Source organism: Nerophis ophidion, linkage group LG19, assembly GCF_033978795.1.
Source record: "Nerophis ophidion isolate RoL-2023_Sa linkage group LG19, RoL_Noph_v1.0, whole genome shotgun sequence".
Classification (NCBI taxonomy): domain Eukaryota; kingdom Metazoa; phylum Chordata; class Actinopteri; order Syngnathiformes; family Syngnathidae; genus Nerophis; species Nerophis ophidion.
In genome coordinates, this window is record NC_084629.1 from 19,963,286 (window position 1) to 19,987,866 (window position 24,581).

Consider the following 24,581-nt stretch of genomic DNA (forward strand, 5'->3'; position numbering starts at 1 on the left):
TTTAAAGCCTTAACTTTGACAAAATCCATTGAATGACTTCTGATGGCTTTTAACGACCCACTGAAACCCTGTGGAGATTGAAAATCTGCATCACTTGTTTTACATTAAAAGTCTGGCAACCGAGCAGACACTTTTTTTACTTCTTTTTGCGACGTATCCTCGCAGCTGATTTAAGGTGAGAGGCAGGGTGCACCATGGACCAACCCTGGACACAGGACACGTTGGAATGACTTCAAGTAAGACCGTTAATAAACCATAAGTCATATGTAGAACAAAATGACGGGACAGAAGATCATTACTATGATCTTCTGTGACACTCTTTTGAAGCAGAAAATGTATGGTCAGAATAAAAAGGACAATAATAATCCAACACAACTACAAACCTTCATGATTGACACCTGGATGTTTTGTCAGCCTTTGCATCATCACCTGTTTGTTTCACACCTTCCACTCTTAGGACATAATTGCAACAGGTGTGCTCACACCTTGTTGTTGTTCTCACCTTTCAACATCATTAGGTTTGTGATGCAACCTTCCCTCACACACACACACACACACCCACACACACACACACACACACACACACACACACACACACACACACACACACACACACACGCAAGCACGGACGCACGAAAACTGTGATGGAAAAAAACAGCAGCTATTTAATAATGATGACAATAAAGACCTACTAGAGTTGTCCGGATAACAATATTTTAGTACCGGTACCAAAATGTATTTCGCTACATTTCGATAATTTTCTAAATAAAGGGAACCACACAAAAATGGCATTATTGGCTTTATTTTAACAACAAACCTTAGGGCACATTAAACATATGTCTATGATTGCAATTTAGTCCTTAAATAAAATAGTGAACACAGAAGACAACTTGTCTTTTAGTAGTAAGTAAACGAACAAAGACTCCTATTTAGTCTGCTGAGGTATGCAGTAACATATTGTGTCATTTATCATTCTATTATTTTGTCAACATTATGAGAGACAAGCTGTAGAAATGGATTTACTTGTTCATTTACTGTTAATATCTGCTTATTTTCTGTTTCAACATGTTCTATCTACACTTCTGTTATAATATAATAATCACTTATTCTTCACTTGTTTGATACTTTAGTTTTGGATGATACCACACATTTAGGTATCGATCCGATACCAAGTAGTTACAGGATCACACATTGGTCATATTAAAAGTCCTCATGTGTCCAAGGACGTATTTCCTTAATTTATAAACATGATATGAATTTTTTTCAAAGATTTTGTGATGATAAAAAATATCGATGTAATCGTAGCAGTATCGACTAGATACACTCTTGTACTTGGTATCATTACAGTGGATGTCAGGTGTAGATCCACCAATAACATTTGTTTATATTCAGGGGTGCTAGCTTGCAGTTAGCAGTGAGCTATTGTATCCTCATACGGTGTGTAGTGAAGCATGTTTAGCGAGTCCTCATCCTCCAGTGATAATATTACTTGTAAGAAACGTACTTTATTTGTCCCCATGGGGACGAGGGTTAGTGATTTAGAAGTAGCTAAAACACTGCCAACTGCAGATGGATGTTAGCTGCTAGCTAACTAGCCATGTCTTAAAGCACCTCTTCCTGAGGGTGTTTCAGTGTTATAACTTCACCTTTATCTTTGGTTTTTAGACCAAAATGCGTCCGTTCTTCCTTTTCTGTCTACATACTGCGTCTGCTTGTAAGTACCCTGTGTGTGTGCGTGCACTGCCCAACATGCTCCGCTGCTCGTAAAACCAGCAATGTCATGACCTTAAAAAAAATGGGGAACTGGTAGTTTTCAAACAGAGTATAGTACCCTGTTTTATTCATTAGTACCATGATACTATACCGTACAACACTATTACCTACATTTTCAAATGTTCTAAAGTATTTGGACAATGGACATTGTTATCTACATCACAGTCGTCCAAATACTTTTGCATACTGCCAGATTTTGACTTTGATGTGCCTCAATGTAAGTCGGGTTCTTGTTTTGAAATGCAACAAAAAAACAAACAAACCTGAAAGATTAATGAAAGACAGAAATTTTACTTACCGGAGAAGAAACGCAGATCAATAAAACATCAAAAGGGTTCACGCACTGGCCAGTGATGAGAAAAACAATCAATGGGGTTCTTTCTTTTCTAGAGAATAAAAATGAATATTAGTTGACCTTTCACTTATCGGGGAGTAAACATTTTAAAAGCTTTGGCCTTCTTGTTTGGATATGAAACAATATTCCAAATTTTCAACCAGGATATGATTAGACCTTACCAACCTTGCAGTTTCCTTAAGAGGAGGCCTCATCAAAATCAATAGGGGTCTTGGTTGGCCACCACGGTATTTTGAACTGTCAGGCTTGAAAAAAGACACGACATCAGCAACCTACCATATTAATAAATCACAAGGATACTCGGTTTCGACATCCTTCTATTTTTTTAAAAATCAGTAGGATTCTCACCTTGACAGGTCGCCATTTCAAAAATCAATAAAATTCTCACATTTACATCATACAATTTAACAAAACAGGAGAATTCTCGCTTTGACATCATGCATTTTAAAAATACATTTTGAAAATAGGAAGCATTTTGGTTTTGACATGCTACCATTTAAAAAAATCTATAGGTTTCGTGCTTTTACTTTTATCATTAGAAAATTATTAGCATTCTTGTTTTGACATTTTATACTTTAAAAAAACGGTAGGAAACTAGGTTTGACACACAACCATTAAAAAAACAATATTATTATTGCTTTGACATCAACCATTTTAAAACATCCGTTTGATTCTTATTTTTATATTCTACAGTTTTAAAAATGAATAGAAATCTCTGATTCTCACCTTAAAATCCTACCATTGCAAAAATCATTAGGGTTCTCATTTTGAAATTCTACAGTTTTATAAATCAATAGAATGCTCGTTGTGACATCCAATGATTTTAAAAATCAATAGGATTCTTGTTTTTACATAGTACCATTTTCAAAAAATTAATTGGATTTTCACTTTGACAGCTACCATTTAAAAAATATATAGAAGTCTCGCTGTGGCATCCTACGATTTAAAAAAATCAGACGCATTTTAATTTTGACATATTACTATTTAAAAAAAAATAGGATTCTTGCTTTTACATCTACCATTTTAAAAAACAGTAGGATTTTCGTTTTGAAACGTTATAGTTTTAAAATCCATACGAATCTTGGTTTGACATTCTACAATTTAGAAAAATCAATAGAATTTTCGGATTCTTGCTTTGACATCCTATGATTGTAAAAATCAGTAGGATTCTCACTTTGATGTTCTACAATTTTAAAAATCTATGGAATTCTTGCTGTGACAGCCTATAATTTTAAAAATCAGAAGGAATGTTGTTTTGCGATACAACAATTTTAAAAAGTTAAAAGGATTCTCGCTTTGACATCTCCATTTTAAAAATCAGTAGGATTCTCACCTTGCTATTTCACTACTGTACATCCTGGGTTTTTAAATATCAGTAGGATTCTTATTTTTACAGTCTACAATTTTTTTAAATCAATAGTATTCTTGATTTTATATCTACCATTTAAAAAAATTGTTGGATTCTCATTTTGACATTTTAAAGTTTGAAAAATCAGTAGGATTTGCGCCTTAACAGACTACGATTTTAAAAATTAATAAAATTCTCACTTTGACATCTACCATTTTAAAAATCAGTAGGATTCTCACCTTAATAGTTCAACATTTTAAAAGTAAATTGAATTCTCGCTTCGACATCTTGTGATTTTAAAAATCAACAGAATTCTCACTTTAACATCCTATGATTTTGGAAATCAATAGGATTTTTGCTCTGACATCTGCCATTTTAAAAATCAGTAGGATTCTCGTTTAGACATTCTGCAATTTTTAAAATCAATAGAATTTTCGCTTTGACATCCCAACATTTAAAAAATCAGTAGGGTTCTTGGATTGGTATTTCACTATTTTAAAAATCCATAGATTCTCGCTTTAACATCCTACCATTTTAAAAATCAGTTGGATTCTGACTTTGACATCCTATAATTTTAAAAATCAATAGGATTCTCGCTTTAACATCTACCATTCCAGGAAGATTTATGATTCTTGTTTCGACCATCTACAGTTTTAAAAATCAATACAATTCTCGCTTTAACACGCTATGATTTTTAAAATCAATATGATTGTCGCTTTAACATCCTATAATTTTAAAAATCAATAGAATTCTGGATTTAACCTCATTACAACACAATTTAAAACATTTAATAGGATTCGGGTTGTAACATATATCATTCAAAAAATCAGTAGGGTTCTCACTTTGACATCATACCATTTAAAAAGTCTTGCTTTCACATCTTATGATTTAAAAAATGAGCAGTATTCTGGTTTTGACATACAAAACTCAAAACCAGTGAATTTGGCACGTTGTGTACATCGTAAATAAAAACCGAATACAAGGATTTGCAAATCCTTTTCAACCTATATTCAATTGAGTAGACTGCAAAAACAAAATACTTAACGTTTGAACTAGCAAACTGTTAGTTGTTGCAAATATTAGCTCATTTGGAATTTGATGCCTGCAACATGTTTCAAAAAAGCTGGCACAAGTAGCAAAAAAGACTAATAAAGTTGAGGAATGCTCATCAAACACTTATTTGGAACATCCCACAAGGTGAACAGGCTAATTGAGAACAGGTGGGTGCCATGATTGGGTATAAAAGCAGCTTCCATGAAATGCTCAGTCATTCACAAACAAGGATGGGGCGAGGGTCACCACTTTGTGAACAAATTGTTTAAGAACATTTCGAAACAAGCTATTGCAAGGAATTTAGGGATTCCACCATCTGCAGCCCATAATATCATCAAAAAGTTCACCGAATCTGGATAGAGGCAAGGCTGAAAACCAACATTGAATGTCAATGACCTTCGATCCCTCAGGTGTTACTGTGTAAAGGATATCACCACATGGGCTCAGGAACACTTCAGAAAAACACTGTCATTAACTACAGTAGGTAAGTGCAAGTCGAAACTCTACTTTGCAAAGTGAAAGACATTTATCAACAACACCCAGAAACGCCGCCGGCTTCGCTGGACCCCAGCTCATCTAAGATGGACTGATGCAAGGTGGAAAAGTGTTCTGTGGTCTGACGAGTCCACATCTTAAATTGCTTTTGGAAACTGTGGACGTCGTGTCCTCCGGACCAAAGAAAAAGAACCATCCTGATTGTTATAGACGCAAATTTCAAAAGCCAGCATCTGTGATGATATGCGGGTGTATTAGTGCCCAAGGAATGGGTAACGTGCACATCTGTGAAGGCACCATTAATGCTGAAAGGTACATACAGGTTTTGGAGCAACATATGTTGCCATCCAAGCAACATTATCATGCTTATTTCAGCAAGACAATGCCAAGCTACGTGTTACGAGTGTGGCTTTGTAGTAAAACAGTGCAGGTACTAGACTGGCCTGCTTTTAGTCCAGACCTGTCTCCCATTGAACATGTGTGGCGCATTATGAAGCCTAAAATACCACAATGGAGACCCCGGACTGTTGAACAACTTAAGCTGTACATCAAGCAAGAATGGGAAAGAATTCCACCTGAAAAGCTTCAAAAAATGGTATCCTCAGTTCCCAAACGTTTACTGAGGGTTGTTAAAAGGAAAGGACATGTAACACAGTGGTAAAAATTACCTCTCGGACAACTTTTTTGCAATGTGTTGCTGCCATTAAATTCTAAGCTAATGATGATTTGTAATAAAAAAATAAGTTTCTCAGTTCGAACACTAAATATCTTGTCTCTACAGTCTATTCAATTGAAATTAAGTTGAAAAGGATTTGCAAATCATTGTATTCCTCTTGTATTTACCTTTTACACAACGTGCCAACTTCACTGAGTTTGGGTTTTTGTAGTCTGAAAACCAACAGGATTCTCACTTTGACATCTACCATCCTAGAAATCATTATGATTCTTGTTTTGACCTTCTACAGTTTTAAAAACTCAATAGAATTCCCGCATTAATATCCTATGACTTTAAAAATCAATAGAATTCTCGCTTTAACAGCCTATGATTTTAAAAATCCATAGAAATTCTCCCTTGAACATACTATCATTAAAAAAAAAAAAAAATCAATAGGATTCTGGTTTTGACATCTACCATTTTAAAAATCCTTAGGATTTTCACTTTGACATCCTACTATTTAAAAAGAAATAAGTTTTACTTTCAAGTCCTTTGATTTTAAAAATCAATAGGATTCCCGCTTTGACATCAACCATCCTAGATATCATTATGATTCTTGTTTTGACAATCTACAGTTTTAAAACTCAATACAATTCCCACTTTAACATCCTATGATTTTAAATATCAACAGAATTCTAGCTTTAACGGCCTATGATCTTAAAAATCAATAGAATTCTCCTTTTAACATCCTATGATTTAAAAAATCAACAGGATTCTGGTTTTGATATCTACCATTTGAAACATCCGTAGGATTCTCACTTTGACATCCTACCATTTAAAAAGCAACGAGTCTGAGATAGGCTCCAGCGACCCCCTGCCACCCCAAAAGGGACAAGCGGTAGAAAATGTATGGATGAAGTCTCATTTTCACGTCCTTTGATTTTAAAAACCAATAGAATTGTCGCTTTAACATCCTATGATTTTTAAAAAAAAATAGTATTCTTGCTTTAGCATCGTATGATTTTAAAAATCTATAAAATTCTTGCTTTAACATCCTGTAATAATACAAACCATTAGGATTCTGGTTTTGACATTCTATGATTTTAAAATCAATAGGATTCTTGCTTTAACATCCTCTGATTTTAAAAATCAATAGGATTCTCGCTTCAACTTCCTATGAATTTAAAAATTAATAAGACTCTGGTTTTGACATCCTATGATTTTAAAAATCAATTTATTTCTTGCTTTAACATCCTATAATTTAAAAAATAAATACAATTCTCGCTTTAACATCCTATGATTTTAAAAATCAGTAAGATTTAGGTTTTGACATTTACCATTTGAAAAATCACTAGGATTCTCACTTTAACATCCTCCCACTTAAAAAGCAACAAGTCTCGTTTTCACGACCTTTGATTTTAAAAATCAATACAATTTTCGCTTTAACATCCTATGATTTTAAAAAATATATAGAATTCTCACTTGAACATCCTATGATTTTCTTGCTATAACATCTTGTGATTTTAAAAATCAAACTAGTGGTCACTTTAACATCCTATTATTTAAAAAGTCAATAGGATTCTTGCTTTAAAATCACATGTTTTTAAAAATCAATATAATTCTCGCTTTAACATCATATTGTGGAGAGGCAGAGCAAACGGGCCGACGGCAGGGCAGGGCACGCTGCAGCCCTGCCCAAGATGGCGGCAAGGAGGCGGAGGATGCGGCGGAGCGGAGAGGCGGGGCTTGCTGGGAGCGACGCCGCTGCAATCTAATTCAGGTGCGTGGTTCGCTCACCGCCACACAATTAACATTTGTCCTCTGGGTGTATAAAAGGGGAGAAGGAGGAAAGATCAGAAAAGGAGTTGGAGAGCCTGCAGGAGCAGATGAAGAGCGATCAAAGAGCGACAGAGAGCGAGCCAGAGAGGAAGAGGACGACGACTGCGGCTGAAAGAGCGGACCGTGAGCGATCAGTGGAAAGGAGCAGCTGCAAAGGGATCCAACCTATACTAAAGACAAGCTTTATTTGTAAAAATAAAAGAGTCTAAGGTGCTCAAAAGCATGTCCTTCCTGGGTGGTCCACTGAACCCGAGCGACGATAGCAAGCAACTGTCACACCTATGATTTTAAAAATCTAAAGAATTCTGGTTTTGATATCCTATGATCTAAAAAATCAATAGAATTCTCACTTTAACAGCCTATGATTTTAAAAATCAATTCTAGACATGCACCTGGGGATAAGTTGATTGGCAACACTAAATTGGCCCTAGTGTGTGAATGTGAGTGTGAGTGTTGTCTGTCTATCTGTGTTGGCCCTGCGATGAGGTGGCGACTTGTCCAGGGTGTACCCCGCCTTCCGCCCGATTGTAGCTGAGATAGGCGCCAGCGCCCCCCGTGACCCCGAAAGGGAATAAGCGGTAGAAAATGGATGGATGGAATTCTATTCTTGCTTTAACATCCTAAAATTTTAAAAATCAATAGGATTCTGGTTTTGACATTGTATTATTTTTAAAATCACTAAAATCATCGCTTTAACATCCTATGAATTTAAAATTAACAGGATACTCGCTTTGACATTCTATGGTTTAAAAATCAATTGGATTCCGGTTTCAACATCCTATGATTTTAAAAATCAATGGGATTCTTGCTTTAACATCTTGTGATTTAAAAAAAACAGTAGAATTCTCGCTATAATGTTCTTTGATTTAAAAAATCAATAGGATTCGGGTTTTGACATCCTATAACTTTAAAATCAATAGAATTCTCACTTTAACATCCTATGATTTTGAAAATCAAAAGGATTCTCGCTTTAACATCCTATGATTTTATAAATCAACAACATTCTCGCTTTAACAACCCATGGTTTAAAAAAATCAATAGGATTCTGGTATTGACATCTACCATTTTAAAAATAAGTAGGACTCTCACTTTCACATTCTACCATTTAAAAAGCAATGTGTCTCGTTTTCACGTCCTATGATTTTAAAAAATCAATAAAATTCCCCCTTTAACATCTTATGATTTAAAAAAAAAAATAATAGGACTCTTGCTTTAACATCATATGGTTTTAAAAATCAATATAATTCTCGCTTTAACATCCTATGCTTTTAAAAATCAGTAGGATTCTGGTTTTGACATCCTATGATTTAAAAAAATCAATAGAATTCTTGCTTTAACATCTTGTGATTTCAGAAATCAATAAGATTCTGGCTTTAACATCTTATTATTTTAAAGATCAATAGGATTCTGGCTTTAACATCTTATGATTTAAAAAATCAATAGAATTCTTGCTTTAACATTTTATGATTTTAAAAATTAGTAGAATTCTCGCTTTAAAATCCTACGATTTTAAAAATCAACAACATTCTCGTTTTAACATACTATGTTTTTAAAAATAAATAGGTATCTGGTTTTGACATGTACCATTTCAAAAATAAGTAGGACTCTCACTTTGACATCCTACCATTTAAAAAGTAATGAGTCTCATTTTCAAGTCCTATGATTTTAAAAATCAATACAATTCCCGCTTAAACATCCTGGGATTTTAAAAAATTTATAGAATTCTCACTTTAACATCCTATGATTTTCTCGCTATAACATCCTGTAATTTTAAAAATCTAAATAATTGTCACTTTACATCCTATGATTTAAAAAATCAATAAGATTCTTGCTTTAACATCATATGTTTTAAAAAAATCGGAATAATTATCGCTTTAAAAATCATTAGGATTCTGGTTTCGACATCCTTTGATTTTTTAATTCACTAGAATTCTTGCTTTAATATTCTATGAATTTAAAATTAATAGGACACTCGCTTTAACATACTATGGTTTGAAAGTCAATATGATTCTGGTTTAAACATTCTATGATTTTAAAAATAAATATGATTCTTGCTTTAACATCTTGTGATTTCAAAAAATAAATAGAATTCTCGCATTAACATCTTATGATTTTAAAAATCAGTAGGATTCTGGTTTTGACAGCCTATGACTTTAAAAATCAATAGAATTTTCGCTTTAACATCCTATGATTTTGAAAATCAATAGGATTCTCACTTTTACATCCTATGATTTTAAAAATCAATGGAATTCTAACTTTAACAGCCTATGATTTTGAAAATCAATCGATTTCTTGCTTTAACATACTAGAATTTTAAAAATCAATAGCATTCTGGTTTCGACATCCTATGATTTTGAAAATCAATAGAATTCTCGCTTTAACAGCCATTGAATTTAAAAATCAATAGGATTCTCGCTTTAACATCCTATGAATTTAAAATCAATAGGATTCTGGTTCAAACAGTCTTTGATTTAAAAAATCAATAGGATTCTTAACATCTTGTGATTTTAAAAATGCAATAGAATTCTCATTTTAAGATCCTATGATTTTAAAAATCAATACAATACTCGCTTTGACTTCCTATGATTTAAAAAATCAATAGTATCTGGTTTTGACATCCACCGTTTTCAAAATAAGTAGGACTCCCACTTTGACATTCTACCATTTAAAAAGCAATGAGTCTTGTTTACACGTCTTATGATTTCAAAAATTAATAGAATGCCCGCTTTAACATCCTGTGATTTAAAAAAAAAATCAATAGGTTTCTTGCTTTAGCATCATATAATTTTAAAAATGAATATAATTCTCGCTTTAACATCCTATGATTTTAGAAATCAATGCAATTCTCACTTTGAAATCCTTTTTTTTTTTTTAAATCAGTAGGGTTCTTGCCTTAAAATCCTAGGAGTTTAAAAATAAATAGGATTCTGGTTTTGACATCCTATGATTTTAAAAATCAATAGAATTCTTGCTTTAACATCTTATGGTTTAAAAATCATTAGAATTCTCGCTCTAACGTCCAATGATTTTGAAAATCAACATAATTCTCGGTGTAACATAATATGTATTTCAAAATCAATGGGATTCTGTTTTTGACATCTACCATTTAAAAAAAAAGTAGGACTGTCACTTTGGACATCCTACCATTTTAAAAAGCAATGAGTCTCGATTTCACGTCCTATGATTTTAAAAATCAATAGAATTCCTGCTTTAACATCCTATGATTAAATAAAGTAGGATTCTCGCTTTAATATCCTATGATTTTCAAAAATCAATAGAAAGCTCGCTTTAACATCCTATGATTTTAAAAATCAATAGTTCAATTCTGGTTTTGACTTCCTATTATAAAAAAAATCTATATAATTATTGCTCTAACACAATATGATTTTAAAAAAATCAATAGAATTCTCGCTTTAACATCCTATGATTTTAAAGATCAACAGAATTCTCGCTTTATCAACCTATAATTTTAAAAATCAATAAGATTCTGGTTTTGACATCTACTATTTTGACATCCGTCCATTTAAAAAGCAATGAGTCTCGTTTTTACGTCCTTTGGTTTAAAAATCAATATAATTTTCCCTTTAACATCCTATGATTTCAAAACTCAATAGGATTCTGGTTTTGACATCTTGTGATTTTAACAAAAAAATGAAGTCATGCTTTAACATCCTATGATTTCAAAACTCAATAGAATTATTGTTTAAAATCCTATGATTTTAAAAATCAAACATCCTATGATTTAAAAAATCAGTAGGATTCTGGTTTTGATATCTTGTGATTTTAAAAATCGATAGAATTCTTGCTTTAACATCCTATGAATTCGAAATTTTGATTTAACATCCTGTGATTTTAAAAATCAAACATCCTCTGATTTTAAAAATCAATAGGATTCTGGGGGCTTCACAGTGGCAGAGGGGTTAGTGCGTCTGCCTCACAACACGAAGGTCCTGAGTAGTCGTGGGTTCAACCCCGGGCTCGGAATTTTTCTGTGTGGAGTTTGCATGTTCTCCCCGTGACTGTGTGGGTTCCCTCCGGGTACTCCGGCTTCCTCCCGGCTCCAAAGACACGCACCTGGGGATAGGTTGATTGGCAACACTAAATTGGCCCGAGTGTGTGAATATGAGTGTGAATGTTGTCTGTCTATCTATGTTGGGCCTCCGATGAGGTGGCGACTTGTCCAGGGTGTACCCCGCCTTCCGCCCGATTGTAGCTGAGATAGGCGCCAGCGCCCCCCGCCACCCCAAAGGGAATAAGCGGCAGAAAATGGATGGATGAATAGGATTCTGGTTTTGACTTTCACCATTTTAAAAATCTCATTGTGAAAAAATCAGTGGGATTCTTGGTATGAAATGAAAGTGAAAAATGAGGCCAAGAAAGCGCTGACAACGCAAATATTGTGGCGTGACCTTTGAACTTATTTACCTGAGCTGTTGGACAAAAATTAATAGTATTCTTACTGTAGGTGGAGTGATTTTTGACCTGAAAAATCAACAGGATTCTTGCTCAGACTGATGAAGACGAGGGCTGGCGTGGGCGGATTTGACCTCCGACCTCGTCAGCCAACTTGAGGAGGACTTCGCATGTTGGCGAACAATTGGAAGTCAAAGTCACGTGCCACGCTTGTGCAAGAAATGAATGGGGCGGGGCTTCCATTCAATTTGTCAGCTTCTTGTGGCGTGCAGGAACTAATAAAGTGCGGCGAGGGCTGAGGACCGCAGCACAGTGCTCAGAGACGGCGCTTTTTCTTCTTCTTCTTCTCCATCTGCCGGGCGATGGAGAGCGTCGGGGCGTCGGAGCTGTGCTACCCGGACCTGAACGCCTCGTGCCGGGTGCCCAGACAGCCGCCCGTGCAGGCCCTGCTGATCTACGTGCTGCTGTCCTGCGTCTCCATGGTGACGGTGGCTCTCAACAGCCTGGTCATCTTCTCCATCTCCTACTTCAGGTGATCACACGCGTTCCTCGCAGGCCAGAGCGTTTGCTGATGTTGTCGTCCCTCGCCGCCAGGCAGCTTCACACGCCCACCAACCTGCTGCTGCTGTCGCTGGCCGTGTCCGACCTGCTGGTGGGCGCCCTGCTCATGCCCGTGGAGATCATGTATACGGAGGCCTGCTGGTTCCTGGGCGACGTGGCGTGCACGCTGTACTACGTGGCCGACTACGTGATCACGTCGGCGTCGGTGGCCAACATGGTGCTGATCTCGGTGGACCGCTACGTGGCCATCTGCCATCCGCTCTCCTACCCCAGCCGCGTCACCAAGAGGCGGGTGAAGATCTGCGTGGGCCTGTGCTGGCTCTGCTCCATGGTCTACAGGCTGGTGCTACTCAACGAGCACTTGGAGGAGCCAGGCAGGTCCATCTCCTGCCTGGGGGAGTGCGTGGTGGTCATCGCCAACGCGGCGGGCTCCACGGACCTGGTCATGACCTTCGTGCTGCCCATTCTAGCCATCCTGGTGCTCTATCTGAGGGTATTCGGCGTGGCCGTGGCTCAGGCCCACGTCATGCGCTCTCGAGTGGGCGCCGGCATGGTGCAGCGCGTGAAGAAGAGCGAGATGAAGGCGGCCAGGACCTTGGGCATCGTGGTGCTGGTCTTCCTCATCTGCTTCTGCCCGTACTACTTTCCCACCCTGGCGGGAGAGAACACCTCCATGAACGCCGCCTCGGCCACCTTCGCGATCTGGCTGGCCCACTCCAACTCTTGCCTCAACCCCTTCATCTACGCCCTCTTCTACCCGTGGTTCCGCAAAGCCGTGAAGCGCGTCTTCACGCTGCAGATCCTCAAAGCAGGCTCTAGAGACGCCAACATCTTGTAGTCCTGGAAAAGAGAAAAAAAAGAAGGACCTGCTCACATTTGAACAACGTTGTAGGACATTTAAGCACAAGCATTGACATTTAACTACATTAAGCAACACTTAATAAAGTTTAACAACATTTGTCAACATTTAATGACGTTTAACAACATTTAGTAACGTTTAACATTTGACAACATTTAATGAAGTTTAACAACATTTAGTAACGTATAACAACAATTAATGACATTTACCATATGCAACTCTTAAATGTGCTTCAATGTTAAACACTGAACAACATTTAAAAACATTTGACAATATTAAACAATTAGTAACGTTTAACAACATTTAATAACGTTTCACAACTTTTAACAGTTATATGTAGTTAAATGTTGTCAAATATCATTAAATGTGGTTGAATGTTGTTAAAAGTTAAATATTTAACAACATTTAACAGTTAAATGTGGTATATGTCAGTAGTTGTTTGACATCTAACAACATTTGACAACATTTAACAGTTAAATGTTGTTGAATGTTGTAAAATATACTTTTAATGTGGTTGAAAGTTGTTAAAAGTTAAATATTTTAACAATATTTAACAACGTTTAACAGTTAAATGTTGTTAAATGTTGTAAAATATCATTAAATGTGGTTGAAAGTTGTTAAAAGTTAAATATTTAACAATATTTAACAACATTTAACAGTTAAATGTGGTTGAATGTTGTTAAAAGTTAAATATTTAAGAACATTTAACCTTTAAATGTTGCTGATGTCAGTAGTTGTTTGACATTTAACAACATTTACCTGTTGTTAAATGTAAAAAAATTGTCATTAAATGTGGTTGAATGTTGTTAAAAGTGAGATATTTAACAACATTTAACTGTTAAATGTGGTAAATGTCAGTAGTTGTTTGACATTGAACAGTTCCATCCATCCATTTCCTACCGCTTGTCCCTTTCGGGAAATGTCATTAAAATGTTGTAAAATATCATTAAATGTGGTTGAATGTTGTTAAAAGTTAAATATTTAACAACATTTAACCGTTAAATGTCAGTAGTGTTTTGACATTTAACCAAGTTTAACAACATTTAACTGTTAAATGTTGTGAAATGTTGTTAAATGTGGTTAAATGTCAAACAATTACTGACACTAATGACATTTAACAGTTAAATGGGGTTAGATGTCAAACGATTACTAACATTAACGACATTTAATAGTTAAATTTTGTTAAATGTCAAACAATTACCGACTTTAATAACATTTAACAGTTAAATGTTGTTAAATGTCAAACAATTACCAACATTAATAACATTTAACAGTTAAATGTTGTTAAATGTCAAACAATTACTGACATTTCACTGTTAAATGTTGTTAAATGTCAAACAATTACCAACATTTAACCGTTAAATAATGTCAAAGGTCAAACATTCAATCACGTTTAACAGAATTTAATGCCATTTATTATTAAGAAACAATATTAAACAATATTTATTGCAACATTAATTATGCTAATTTGATGCAAAATGTCAATACAAGGTTGCTTTATATCTCGCTTTAAGACCTTCCTGTTATTAGTAAAAAGTCAAATTCAATGCTTTTGTAAAATGTTGTATTCAATATAATATATACTTATTGTATTATTGTATTTGTTCAGAATTTTGGATGTCTTCCTACCAATATTTATCCTCATATTGCATGTTATTATATTCTTATTATATATGATGTGCTTGAAACCAGCGTACACTGGTATGTATGTTTGTGTATTTATGTCCATACATTTATGTGTAACTACTGTAAGAAATAACATTTAAAGAAAATGAATAATCATATTGATTTTGTATTTTTGATGAAGTTCAAGATGATTTAGCAAAGAATGGATCCACACAAGGTCCTCTTACATAATACACGAACATAAACTACAGTAGACTTCATCAATAAAAACAGAATGAAAGAATCTTCTTTAAAAACCCAAATAAATCAAAACATGCTTGGCTACAGGCTTCTTGCAGCTACACAACAGCTAAGCACACAATAAGCTAGCCATACGTAATAATTATGGAACAAAATTGCGGCGTAAAACAGCACTTTTGTCAATATAAACAAGTATCAAATAATTTAGTTACATATTATTTACACGTTAGAAAGCATCCAGTAACAAACGTATCCGCATCGTTCAACTAACTGCTAACTCATGAACTTAACTTCATGAATTATAGCAGCCACCAGGTGTCGCCAAAAAACAATTCCCACCCCACTTCAACTTAAAGACACCATTTCAGATGGTTAATATCAAATAGGTTATTGTTTTTCATTCCTACCGTTGTTCTGTTTTACTCATTTCACGTGGCCAAACCTTTTCTAACACTCCGCACTACAAAATGATTAAAGTAAGTATGATTTCTGCTGATATTATATCGGATCAATATCAATATTGTACCATAAGTTATATAACTGTTTATAGCATACACTAATCCAGAGTACCCTGAGGAATTGCACAGACAATAGGCAAATTCCACACAGATTGGAACCCCCGATCTCCTGTGAGGCCAACATGCTATCCACTAGGTCACCGTGCGGCCTTCCTATATAGACATTAGGGTTGTAGGGTATACCGGTACTAGTATAGTTTTGCGGTAGTAATGAATCAAAAATGGTAATATATTATGTTTGAAAAATACAGGTTCCCCATATTTTTTTTTTACAGGCATGACGGCACGTCGTCACATTGTGACATTGCTGGTTTTACGAGCAGAGGAGCATGTTCAGTAGCGCACACACATGGAGTACTTACGAGCAGACACAGTGTGTAGACAGAAAAGGGAGAATGGGTGAATTTTGGTCTAAAAACTAAAGATAAAAAAAAAACACTGAAACACCCTCAGGAAGAGGTGCTTTAAGACATGGCTAGCTAGCTAGGTAGCAGCTAACATCCATCCACAGTCTGTTTTAGCTACTTCTAAATCACTAATCCTGGCCTCCATGACGACGGATAAAGTATGTTTCTTACATGTATCCTTATCCTTGTATAACAAGGAATAACTAAACATGCTTCACTACACACCGTAGGAGGATATACAATAGCTCACCGGCATCACTGCTAACAAAAGCTAGCGCGCGTGATCGTAAACAAATGCCATGGGTGGATCTGCACCTGACATCCACTGCAATGATACCAAGTACAATAGCGTATCTAGTCGATACTACAATAGATCCATCGATAATTTCTATCATCACAAAATATTTTTTCCCTTTTTAAAATTCATATTATGTTTATAACCACCTCCAAAAACATGCACCTGGGGATAAGACGGATAACATTCACACTCACATTCAAACACTAGGGCCATGTGTTGGCCCTGCGATGAGGTGGCGACTTGTCAAGGGTGTACGCCGCGACCCCAAAGGGAATAAGCGGTAGAAAATGGATGGATATTATATTTATAAACTCTGGAAATACGTCTCTGTCCACATGAGGACTTTGAATATGACCAATATATGATCCTGTAACTACGCTATAACGATACCTAAATTTGTGGTATGATCCAAAACTAATGTAAAGTATCAAACAACAGAAGAATAAGTGATTATTATATTTTAACATAAGTGTAGATAGAACATCCTGAAACAAAAAAATCACCTGATTTTAATAGTAAATGAAATCACCTGATTTTAAAAGTAAATGAACAAGTAGATTAATAGTCAATTTTTTACAGTTACCTCATAATGTTGAAAAAATAATCGATAAATAACACAATATGTTACTGTATATGTCAGCAGACTAATTAGGAACCTTTGTTTATTTACTTACTAGTAAAAGACAAGTTGTCTCGTATGTTCACTATTTTATTTAAGGAATACATTGCAATAAGAAACATATGTTTAATGTACCCTAAGATTTGTTGTTCAAATAAACCCAATATTGATTTTTTTTGTGGTGCCCTTTATTTAGAAAAGTATCAAAATACCTTTTGGTATCAGTACTGGTACCAAAATATTGGTATCGGGACAACCCTAATTGACAAACGGTCTAATTTACTAAGATTCGGAAATCAAGTATTCGGGATGGGTACCGAATGCAGTACTTTTTTGGCACCGACCGAATTCATGTAAAATCATACGGTGCCTTGTCATGGTCCCGAGTTGCGTACAACGTCAATTTGGCACTCGGCGATCACTCCAGCAGCACTGACAGTGTACTCGGGTAAACTACCTCGAGATAATGTTGCAATTTTCGAAGCCAACAAAGAAACAGACTCAGAAAAAGGCTCCAAAGTATTTAAAGTAAGGCTCCACTTTTCCAAAAAACATGCTAGCTTAACTAATATACATTGGTTTTGATACTGACATGCTACTGATTAGCATTAGCGATTTTACATGGCGATTTCAACACCCCCAAATTTTTCATTGAAAATTACAACTAAGATGCATGTTACAACCAGTACAAGTACAAAACCTACAGTATCAACACTTTTTAGGGTGCAGCAAAAGACCAGACAGCAAAGATTGAAGTTTTAAAAATTGCAAAAAAAAAAAAAAAAGATTTTATCCATCCATCCATCCATCCATTTTCTACCGCTTATTCCCTTTCGGGGTCGCGGGGGGCGCTGGCGCCTATCTCAGCTACAATTGGGCGGAAGGCGGGGTACACCCTGGACAAGTATCATCAAAATCAATTAATATTCATCAACACACACAGAAGTACAGATATTTGGTACCATTGAGTAGCGGTATCAATTAATAGGTAGAGAGACTTGGTACCGTATCGGTTCAAATGTGAACGGTCTCATCCCTTACAAGCACAAAAACGAAAGAACTTGGACTACAATGGCAGACAGGCGCAGAGCTCTCTGGGTAAATCTCTACCATATATGGAGCTATCCACTGACGTCAGAGCTGGGAAGAACGGCGTAAATCGGGCGAATTCCAGCTCGATGGAGGAAGCATGAATGAAGGCGAGATTCTTCAATAAATATCTCCACCACGTCTCTGTGTTTTGATTTCACATTTTGCAGATCCCAAATACACAAAAACTGGTAGAAATAGGTAAGGGGTAGGTTTCCTTTAAGAAATGTCTCTGTGACTTTAGCTCCAGACTTCTTATGTTTGTATGAGACGGTCATTACTGCCACAAGTGGTGGAAACGTGTATTACAACTGAGTACTGCATTGGCCCACAGCTGAGAAGCGGATATTTTTGGTCGCTAGGGATGCATATAGTTAAGATTTTATTGATACGATACCCTTATTGATATTCCTGATCGATTATATGTCATTTGTGGCATTAAAGATGTGAAAAAATGCATTTTAATTGGCTTCTATATTAGCACAAGAGGTTGACACCTCAAACATGATGTACTGGAACACCTCACGGCATTTATCTTTTTTTTGCAGTAAATTAATATTGTGTAGATCGATGTATCGGTAAGAGGAGGGCTGATAAAACACATTCGTGGCTCATTGTGAGTAAAGTGCCTTCACTTCAAAACTGATACAGGAGGGGTTTTTGAGGAGCAAATATTGTTGGGGTACAAACTTTTTGTGTGGTGTTGCGTCCCTATTTGTCATTATTCCAAACTGATCTCAATGTGACAACGTGTCGTAAATAAGTTGGTCAGCTGGAACAAAAAACACCAAGCAGTATCGTTAGTCCAGAATCTTCACGGTCCTCATGGACCCACCCGATTAAGAGCTGGTACTAAAATACACTGGTACTCGGTACACATCCCCACTCGTCACCCAATATTTGGCCCCATGGGTTAGAGTTGTACGGTATACCAGTAATAGTATAGTATCGCGGTACTAATGAATCAAAATTGGTACTATACTCTGTTTGAAAAGTACTGGTTCCCAGGCATGACGGTGCATCGTCACGTCGTGACATTGCTTGTTTTATGAGCAAAGGGGCATGTTCGGCAGTGCAAACACACTGAGTACTTACAAGCAAACAGTGTGTAGAAGGAAAGGGGAGAATTGACGCATTTTGGCCTAAGAACTAACGATAAAGGTGAAGTTATAACACTGAAATGCCCTCAGGAAGAGGTGCTTTAAGATATGGCTAGCTGGCTAACAGCTAACATCCATCCGCAGTCGGCAGTGTTTTAGCTACTTCGAAATCACTAATCCTCACCTCCATGGTGACAAATAAAGTAAGTTTCTTACAAGTATCATCGCTGCAGGACGATAAACATGATTCACTGCACACCATAGGAGGATACAATAGTTCACCGCTAACAAGCAAACTAGCACGCCTGAATGTTAACAAACGCCATGGGTGTGTCAGGCTTGCCACTGACAGTTTGTTTGTGTTTTAGTTTTTCCTCTGTGTGTGTTTAATATTTCATGTCCTTAGTTCCTGTCAGCACTCTTATTTCGGTTCAGCTTACTGTTTGTCTCCCTGTGTGCTGTTTTCTCTCAGCTGTGGCTGATTGGCACCTGGCCACACCTGGTGTCAATCAGCCCAGCTCCTAATTGTACCTGCTTTTGTCCTCCAGTCAGGGCTGGATTATTGTCTTGTAGATGTCGCTCTTGTCACTCCTGTCGTGTCGTGCCGTGTCTTGTATTTGCAGCGTAGCGGTAAGCTATATCCATTAGATGTTTGTAGCTTACTGTTTTTTGTTCCCTGCTTCCAGTTTGTTTTGTACTACACGTTACAACTTCTGTTTTCCTGCTCACTACCCGCTAGCTTCCACGCTAGACCCTTTTTGTTTTTGCTAACTTCCATGTTAAGCTCCTTTTATTTTCTAGCTCCCATGCTAGCTCCCTTAGTTTGTTTTCCGCCTCGTGCGCGCTTTGTGTTAGTACCCTTTGGTTTGTTCTAGTTCTATTATTGTTATTAAATCATGTTTTCTCACTCCATGCCTGCCTCCATCTCTGCATCTTAGGGTTCCTCACGAACAAACTTTGACAGGGTGGATCTACACCTCACATCTACTGTAATGATACTAAGTACAGGAGCATATTTCCTCGATACTACTATGATTACATCGATATTTTTTATCGTCAAAAAATCTTTTTTCCTTTTTTAAAAATTCAGATTATGTTTATAAACTAAGGAAATATTTCCCAGGACACATGAGCACTTTGAAGATGACCAATGTTGTCACGATGGAGGGGTCATATCTCGCTGCCGGGTCGTTCTCCCAGGAAGGCAGTCGGACTACTCGAGACATGGCGTTAAAAACATGATTTCATTTTAACTAAAAAGAGGTAAAAACAAAAAGGCGCACAAGGCGAAAACACACCTTAGACCTATCTGTGGAACAAAAATCGCTAAGTATGACATGAATAAATAAAAACTTACTTGGCATGGCATGAAGCACGAAACTATGGCAAGGCATGAAAGAAGTCAGCACAGAGCAAGAAAAGAACACATGAGACCAGCAGGACTGACTGGAAATTACATGCTTAAATACTGCCTCTGATTAGTGCTCGGGAAGCAGGTGAGCGGGCGAGCACTAATCAGAGACAGGTGAACACAATAAGTAACAATGGCAACAAAACAAGGGAGTGAAAAACAGGAAGCTATGGAGTGTTAAACAAAACCGAACATAACTAAACAAATAAAAGATCACAAGACATGACAAATGTACAGTATGATCCTGTAACTATTTGGTATCGGATCGATACTTCAATGTGTGATATCATCCAAAACTAATGAAAAGTATCAAACAACAGAAGAATAAGTGATTATTACAATATAACAGAAGTGTAGATAGAACTGTTAAAACATAAAATAAGCAGATATTAACAGTAAATGAACAAATGGATTAATAATGATTTTTTACAGCTTGGCCCTCATAATGTTGACAAAATAATACAATGGTAAATGCAAGGGAGTAGGTTTGATTTTGAGATTGGTGGGGACACAATAGTGCTCCAAGGCAGCACTCTGAACGTTTACATTGTAAATAAACATAAATGAACTGTAATAATCTCCTGCCTCTCCTTCTCTACTTCCTCCTGCCTCTCTTCCTCTAACTTCTCGGGCCTCTCCTCCTCCATCTCCTCCAACCTCTCTGCTGTCTGTCACCTTACAAAAAAATATGTTGATGCATGACAGATACATTAGGGACAATGACCATAGAGCTTGATGGTACAGTTACTGCCTGAGCAAAAGGCTTTTACTAAATATGAATATTACTTAATATTAATTAATTATATTTTATAATTGTAAAATCACATGATCATCTAGTGAGGTTTTATTGTATTTTCACCACAAAGTTTTGTTCATTGGTATTTTCAAACCGTTGCTCACTTCTACACAAATACATGAAACTTAAAAATAATTTAAAAAATAAAACGGAAAGGTGAAATCCGGCAATCTGATTGGCTGTTAACCGTGGTTTAAATATTAAGCACGGCTACTATTCTAAAGCCTTATCACAGCGTAGGCTATCACTCCGCCTCAGGCACGTATGACTGGTATGAATGGAAGTTGTTGTCATGTATCCATGACAACGGACTGTTGCAGTCCGTAGTAAAAGACAGCTGATGTTTTTACGATGTTAAAAAACAGACTAAAGAAGTTGAATTCACATGTTTAAGGTTAACTTTCACCTCCAGGGAGGGTTAACAATGGTAGAGGGGACTGAGCGTTGACTTTCACCTGAAAAAAAGCGGAGGAAAAGATGAGATGCAGTGCTAATTTGGAGCTACGTCTGGATAGGTGGGACTATTTTTTCCACAGTGAAGTTATTTTTTGGATAATATGTATTTCTGGTTGAATAGAACTACATTAAATTGATAGAGTATTTCTATTTCATATTGCCTTTATTGGTAACCGTTTTATAAAAGCAATATATCACTCCAGTCCATGGTACATGCTCATTATAGCACTCTAAGGGGCGTGACTGGAGCGATAAATTGTTTAATTATTCAATATTGTTGAGCGTCTATACACCCTTGAAGTAACTTACAGTTTGACTCCTAAAGAAGTCTCTTATATCCAGTTTTCTTTTCATTGTCATCCTTCAAAACCTACAGCACACACGCACGCAAACAGACACAAACACAATGTAAATCACACCACTGATATTAAAATCCATCTAGCTACCGTGTGCCAGGAACAACAAATGCCGAACATGTTGACAACTTACACTGACAGTTGCACCGCCTCTCATCTGCTCGCTAGCAACTAGCATGTAGGCTAGCTTTTACAAGCAGAAGGAGTGACAGCGGGAACAGCCAATCACACGTAGGTTAGCATGAAACTGGAAACCAATCAGGGAGCGATATTTAGGTTAGAGGCGGGACTTCTAGCAGAGACCAACATTTAACCCTTTCTGTGCCATAATCATTGACTAAACATTACGGGCAGGCTGGATATTGGTAGGGACGTGTCCCTAGCGTCCCTGCCCAATTCTAAGCCCTTGGATAAATGACACAATATGTTACTGTATATGTCAGCACACTAATTAGGAACCTTTGTTTGTTTACTTACTAGTAAAAGACAAGTTGTCTCGTATGTTCACTATTTCATTTAAGGAATACATTGCAATAAGAAGCATATGTTTAATGTACCATAAGATTTCTTGTTAAAATAAGGTCAATAATGACATTTTTTGTGGTCCCGTTTATTTAGAAAATGTTGGTACCGGTACCAAAATATTGGTATCGCGACAATCTCACAACGCACAAAATAAAATCAAACCTAAAACAAAAAAAAACAATTTGCTCTGTAGGATTTTGCTGAGTGACAGGTGACAACAAGCGGCCCTAAACGATAAAACAATGTTCATCAACACTCTTCAATTATTGTAACGTCTGTCGAGACGATTTAAAGAGGACAGAAATTCCATCGAACACTTTGTTGAGCAAAACTGTTTGTTGTCGGCTGTACCCACACCAAAAACATTAGCAAGATACTGATATCTATAAAAACTTCTCATTTTCGGCCATAAAAACCAGGCCAAACCAAGTCTTTGTCATCTGTTTTATCAACAGCAGCCACTCTCTCTCTTACCTGCACCAACACACCACTCATGGCACTTAGCCACTGATGTGTTTATGACAACACCTAAAGTCGGACAACCCCAACACCACACAAAGTGTACACGTCAGGTCGTTACATTATAACTCCTCAATCAGATGTGGGCTTATTCTACTGTCATTTATTAATATTAATGTATGCATTAGGGTTGTAAATGGTAAATGGGTTGTACTTGTATAGCGCTTTTCTACCCCAAAGCGCTTTGACAGTATTTCCACATTCACCCATTCACACACACATTCACACACTGATGGCGGGAGCTGCCATGCAAGGCGCTAACCAGGACCCATCAGTAGCAAGGGTAAAGTGTCTTGCTCAAGGGCACAACGGACGTGACCAGGATGGTAGAAGGTGGGGATTGAACCAGTAACCCTCAGATTGCTGGCACGGCCACTCTCCCAACTTCGCCACGCCGTCCCCATTGTTGTCTCGATACCAATATTCTGGTACCAAAATGTATTTTGATACTTTTCGATATTTTCTAAATAAAGGGGACCACAAAAATGGCATTATTGGCTTTATTTTAACAACACATCTTTAGGTACATTAAACATATGATTCTTTTTGCAATTTAGTCCTTAAAAAAAAAAAAGAACATGCTAGACAACTTGTCTTTTAGTAGTAAGTAAACAAACAAAGACTCCTAATTTAGTCTGCTGACGTATGCAGTAACATATTGTGTCATTTATCATTCTATTATTTTTTTAACATTATGGGGGACAAACTGTGAAAATAGATAATTTATCTACTTGTTAATTTACTGTTAACATCTGGTTATTTTCTGCTTTAACATGTTCTATCTACACTTTTCTTAACATGTAATAATCACTTATTCTTCAATTGTTTGATACTTTTCATTAGTTTTAGATGATACCACAAATTTAGGTATCGATCCGATACCAAGTAGTTACAGGGTCATACATTGGTCATAATATAAGTTCCCATGTGTCCAGGGACGTATTTCCTGAGTTTGTGATTATAATATGAATTAAAAAAAGAAAAAATATTTTGTGACGTTAAAAAATATCTATGTAATCGTGGTAGTATTGCATAGATACGCTATTGTACTTGGTATTACGCCTGTGAGGCATATTGTTGCCGGATTCGATCCCTTTGTGGATGCGTCGAGTATGAACACAAAAAAAGGTAAGCTCTAAGGATTTATTTAACCATAAGGAGCTATGAAACAAAAACACTGGAGCTAAGAGAAGGCAAACAAAAGATGCTAGCATGAGAGCTCGGATATACAAATAAATTAAGACTTAGCACGAAGGCACAAAATTTAAAA

The 24,581-nt window shown here is 36.4% G+C and overlaps 2 protein-coding genes across 3 annotated transcripts in view; one reads left to right on the forward strand and one right to left on the reverse strand.

Moving 5' to 3' along the window:
• LOC133538140 (trace amine-associated receptor 13c-like) overlaps positions 1–22,450 on the reverse strand; it is a 60,660-nt gene extending 38,210 nt beyond the window's left edge. Inside the window, exons 1-4 of one of the 2 annotated variants that reach the window (XM_061879481.1) lie at positions 22,401–22,450; positions 11,979–13,332; positions 2,294–2,373; positions 2,072–2,159 (exon numbers count right to left, since the gene is read on the reverse strand). The gene's annotated coding sequence lies outside the window, so the exon portion shown is untranslated. Of the gene's footprint in view, positions 1–2,071; positions 2,160–2,293; positions 2,374–11,978; positions 13,333–20,605; positions 20,679–22,400 lie in introns of those variants that run through there. The other variant, XM_061879482.1, reaches the window with a different exon arrangement.
• LOC133538139 (trace amine-associated receptor 13c-like) lies at positions 12,255–13,330 on the forward strand. The gene is given in 2 exon segments (XM_061879479.1): positions 12,255–12,492; positions 12,495–13,330. Coding segments are annotated over 2 exon segments (1,035 nt in total). The 5' UTR covers positions 12,255–12,293.
• Positions 22,451–24,581: the final 2,131 nt, after the last annotated feature.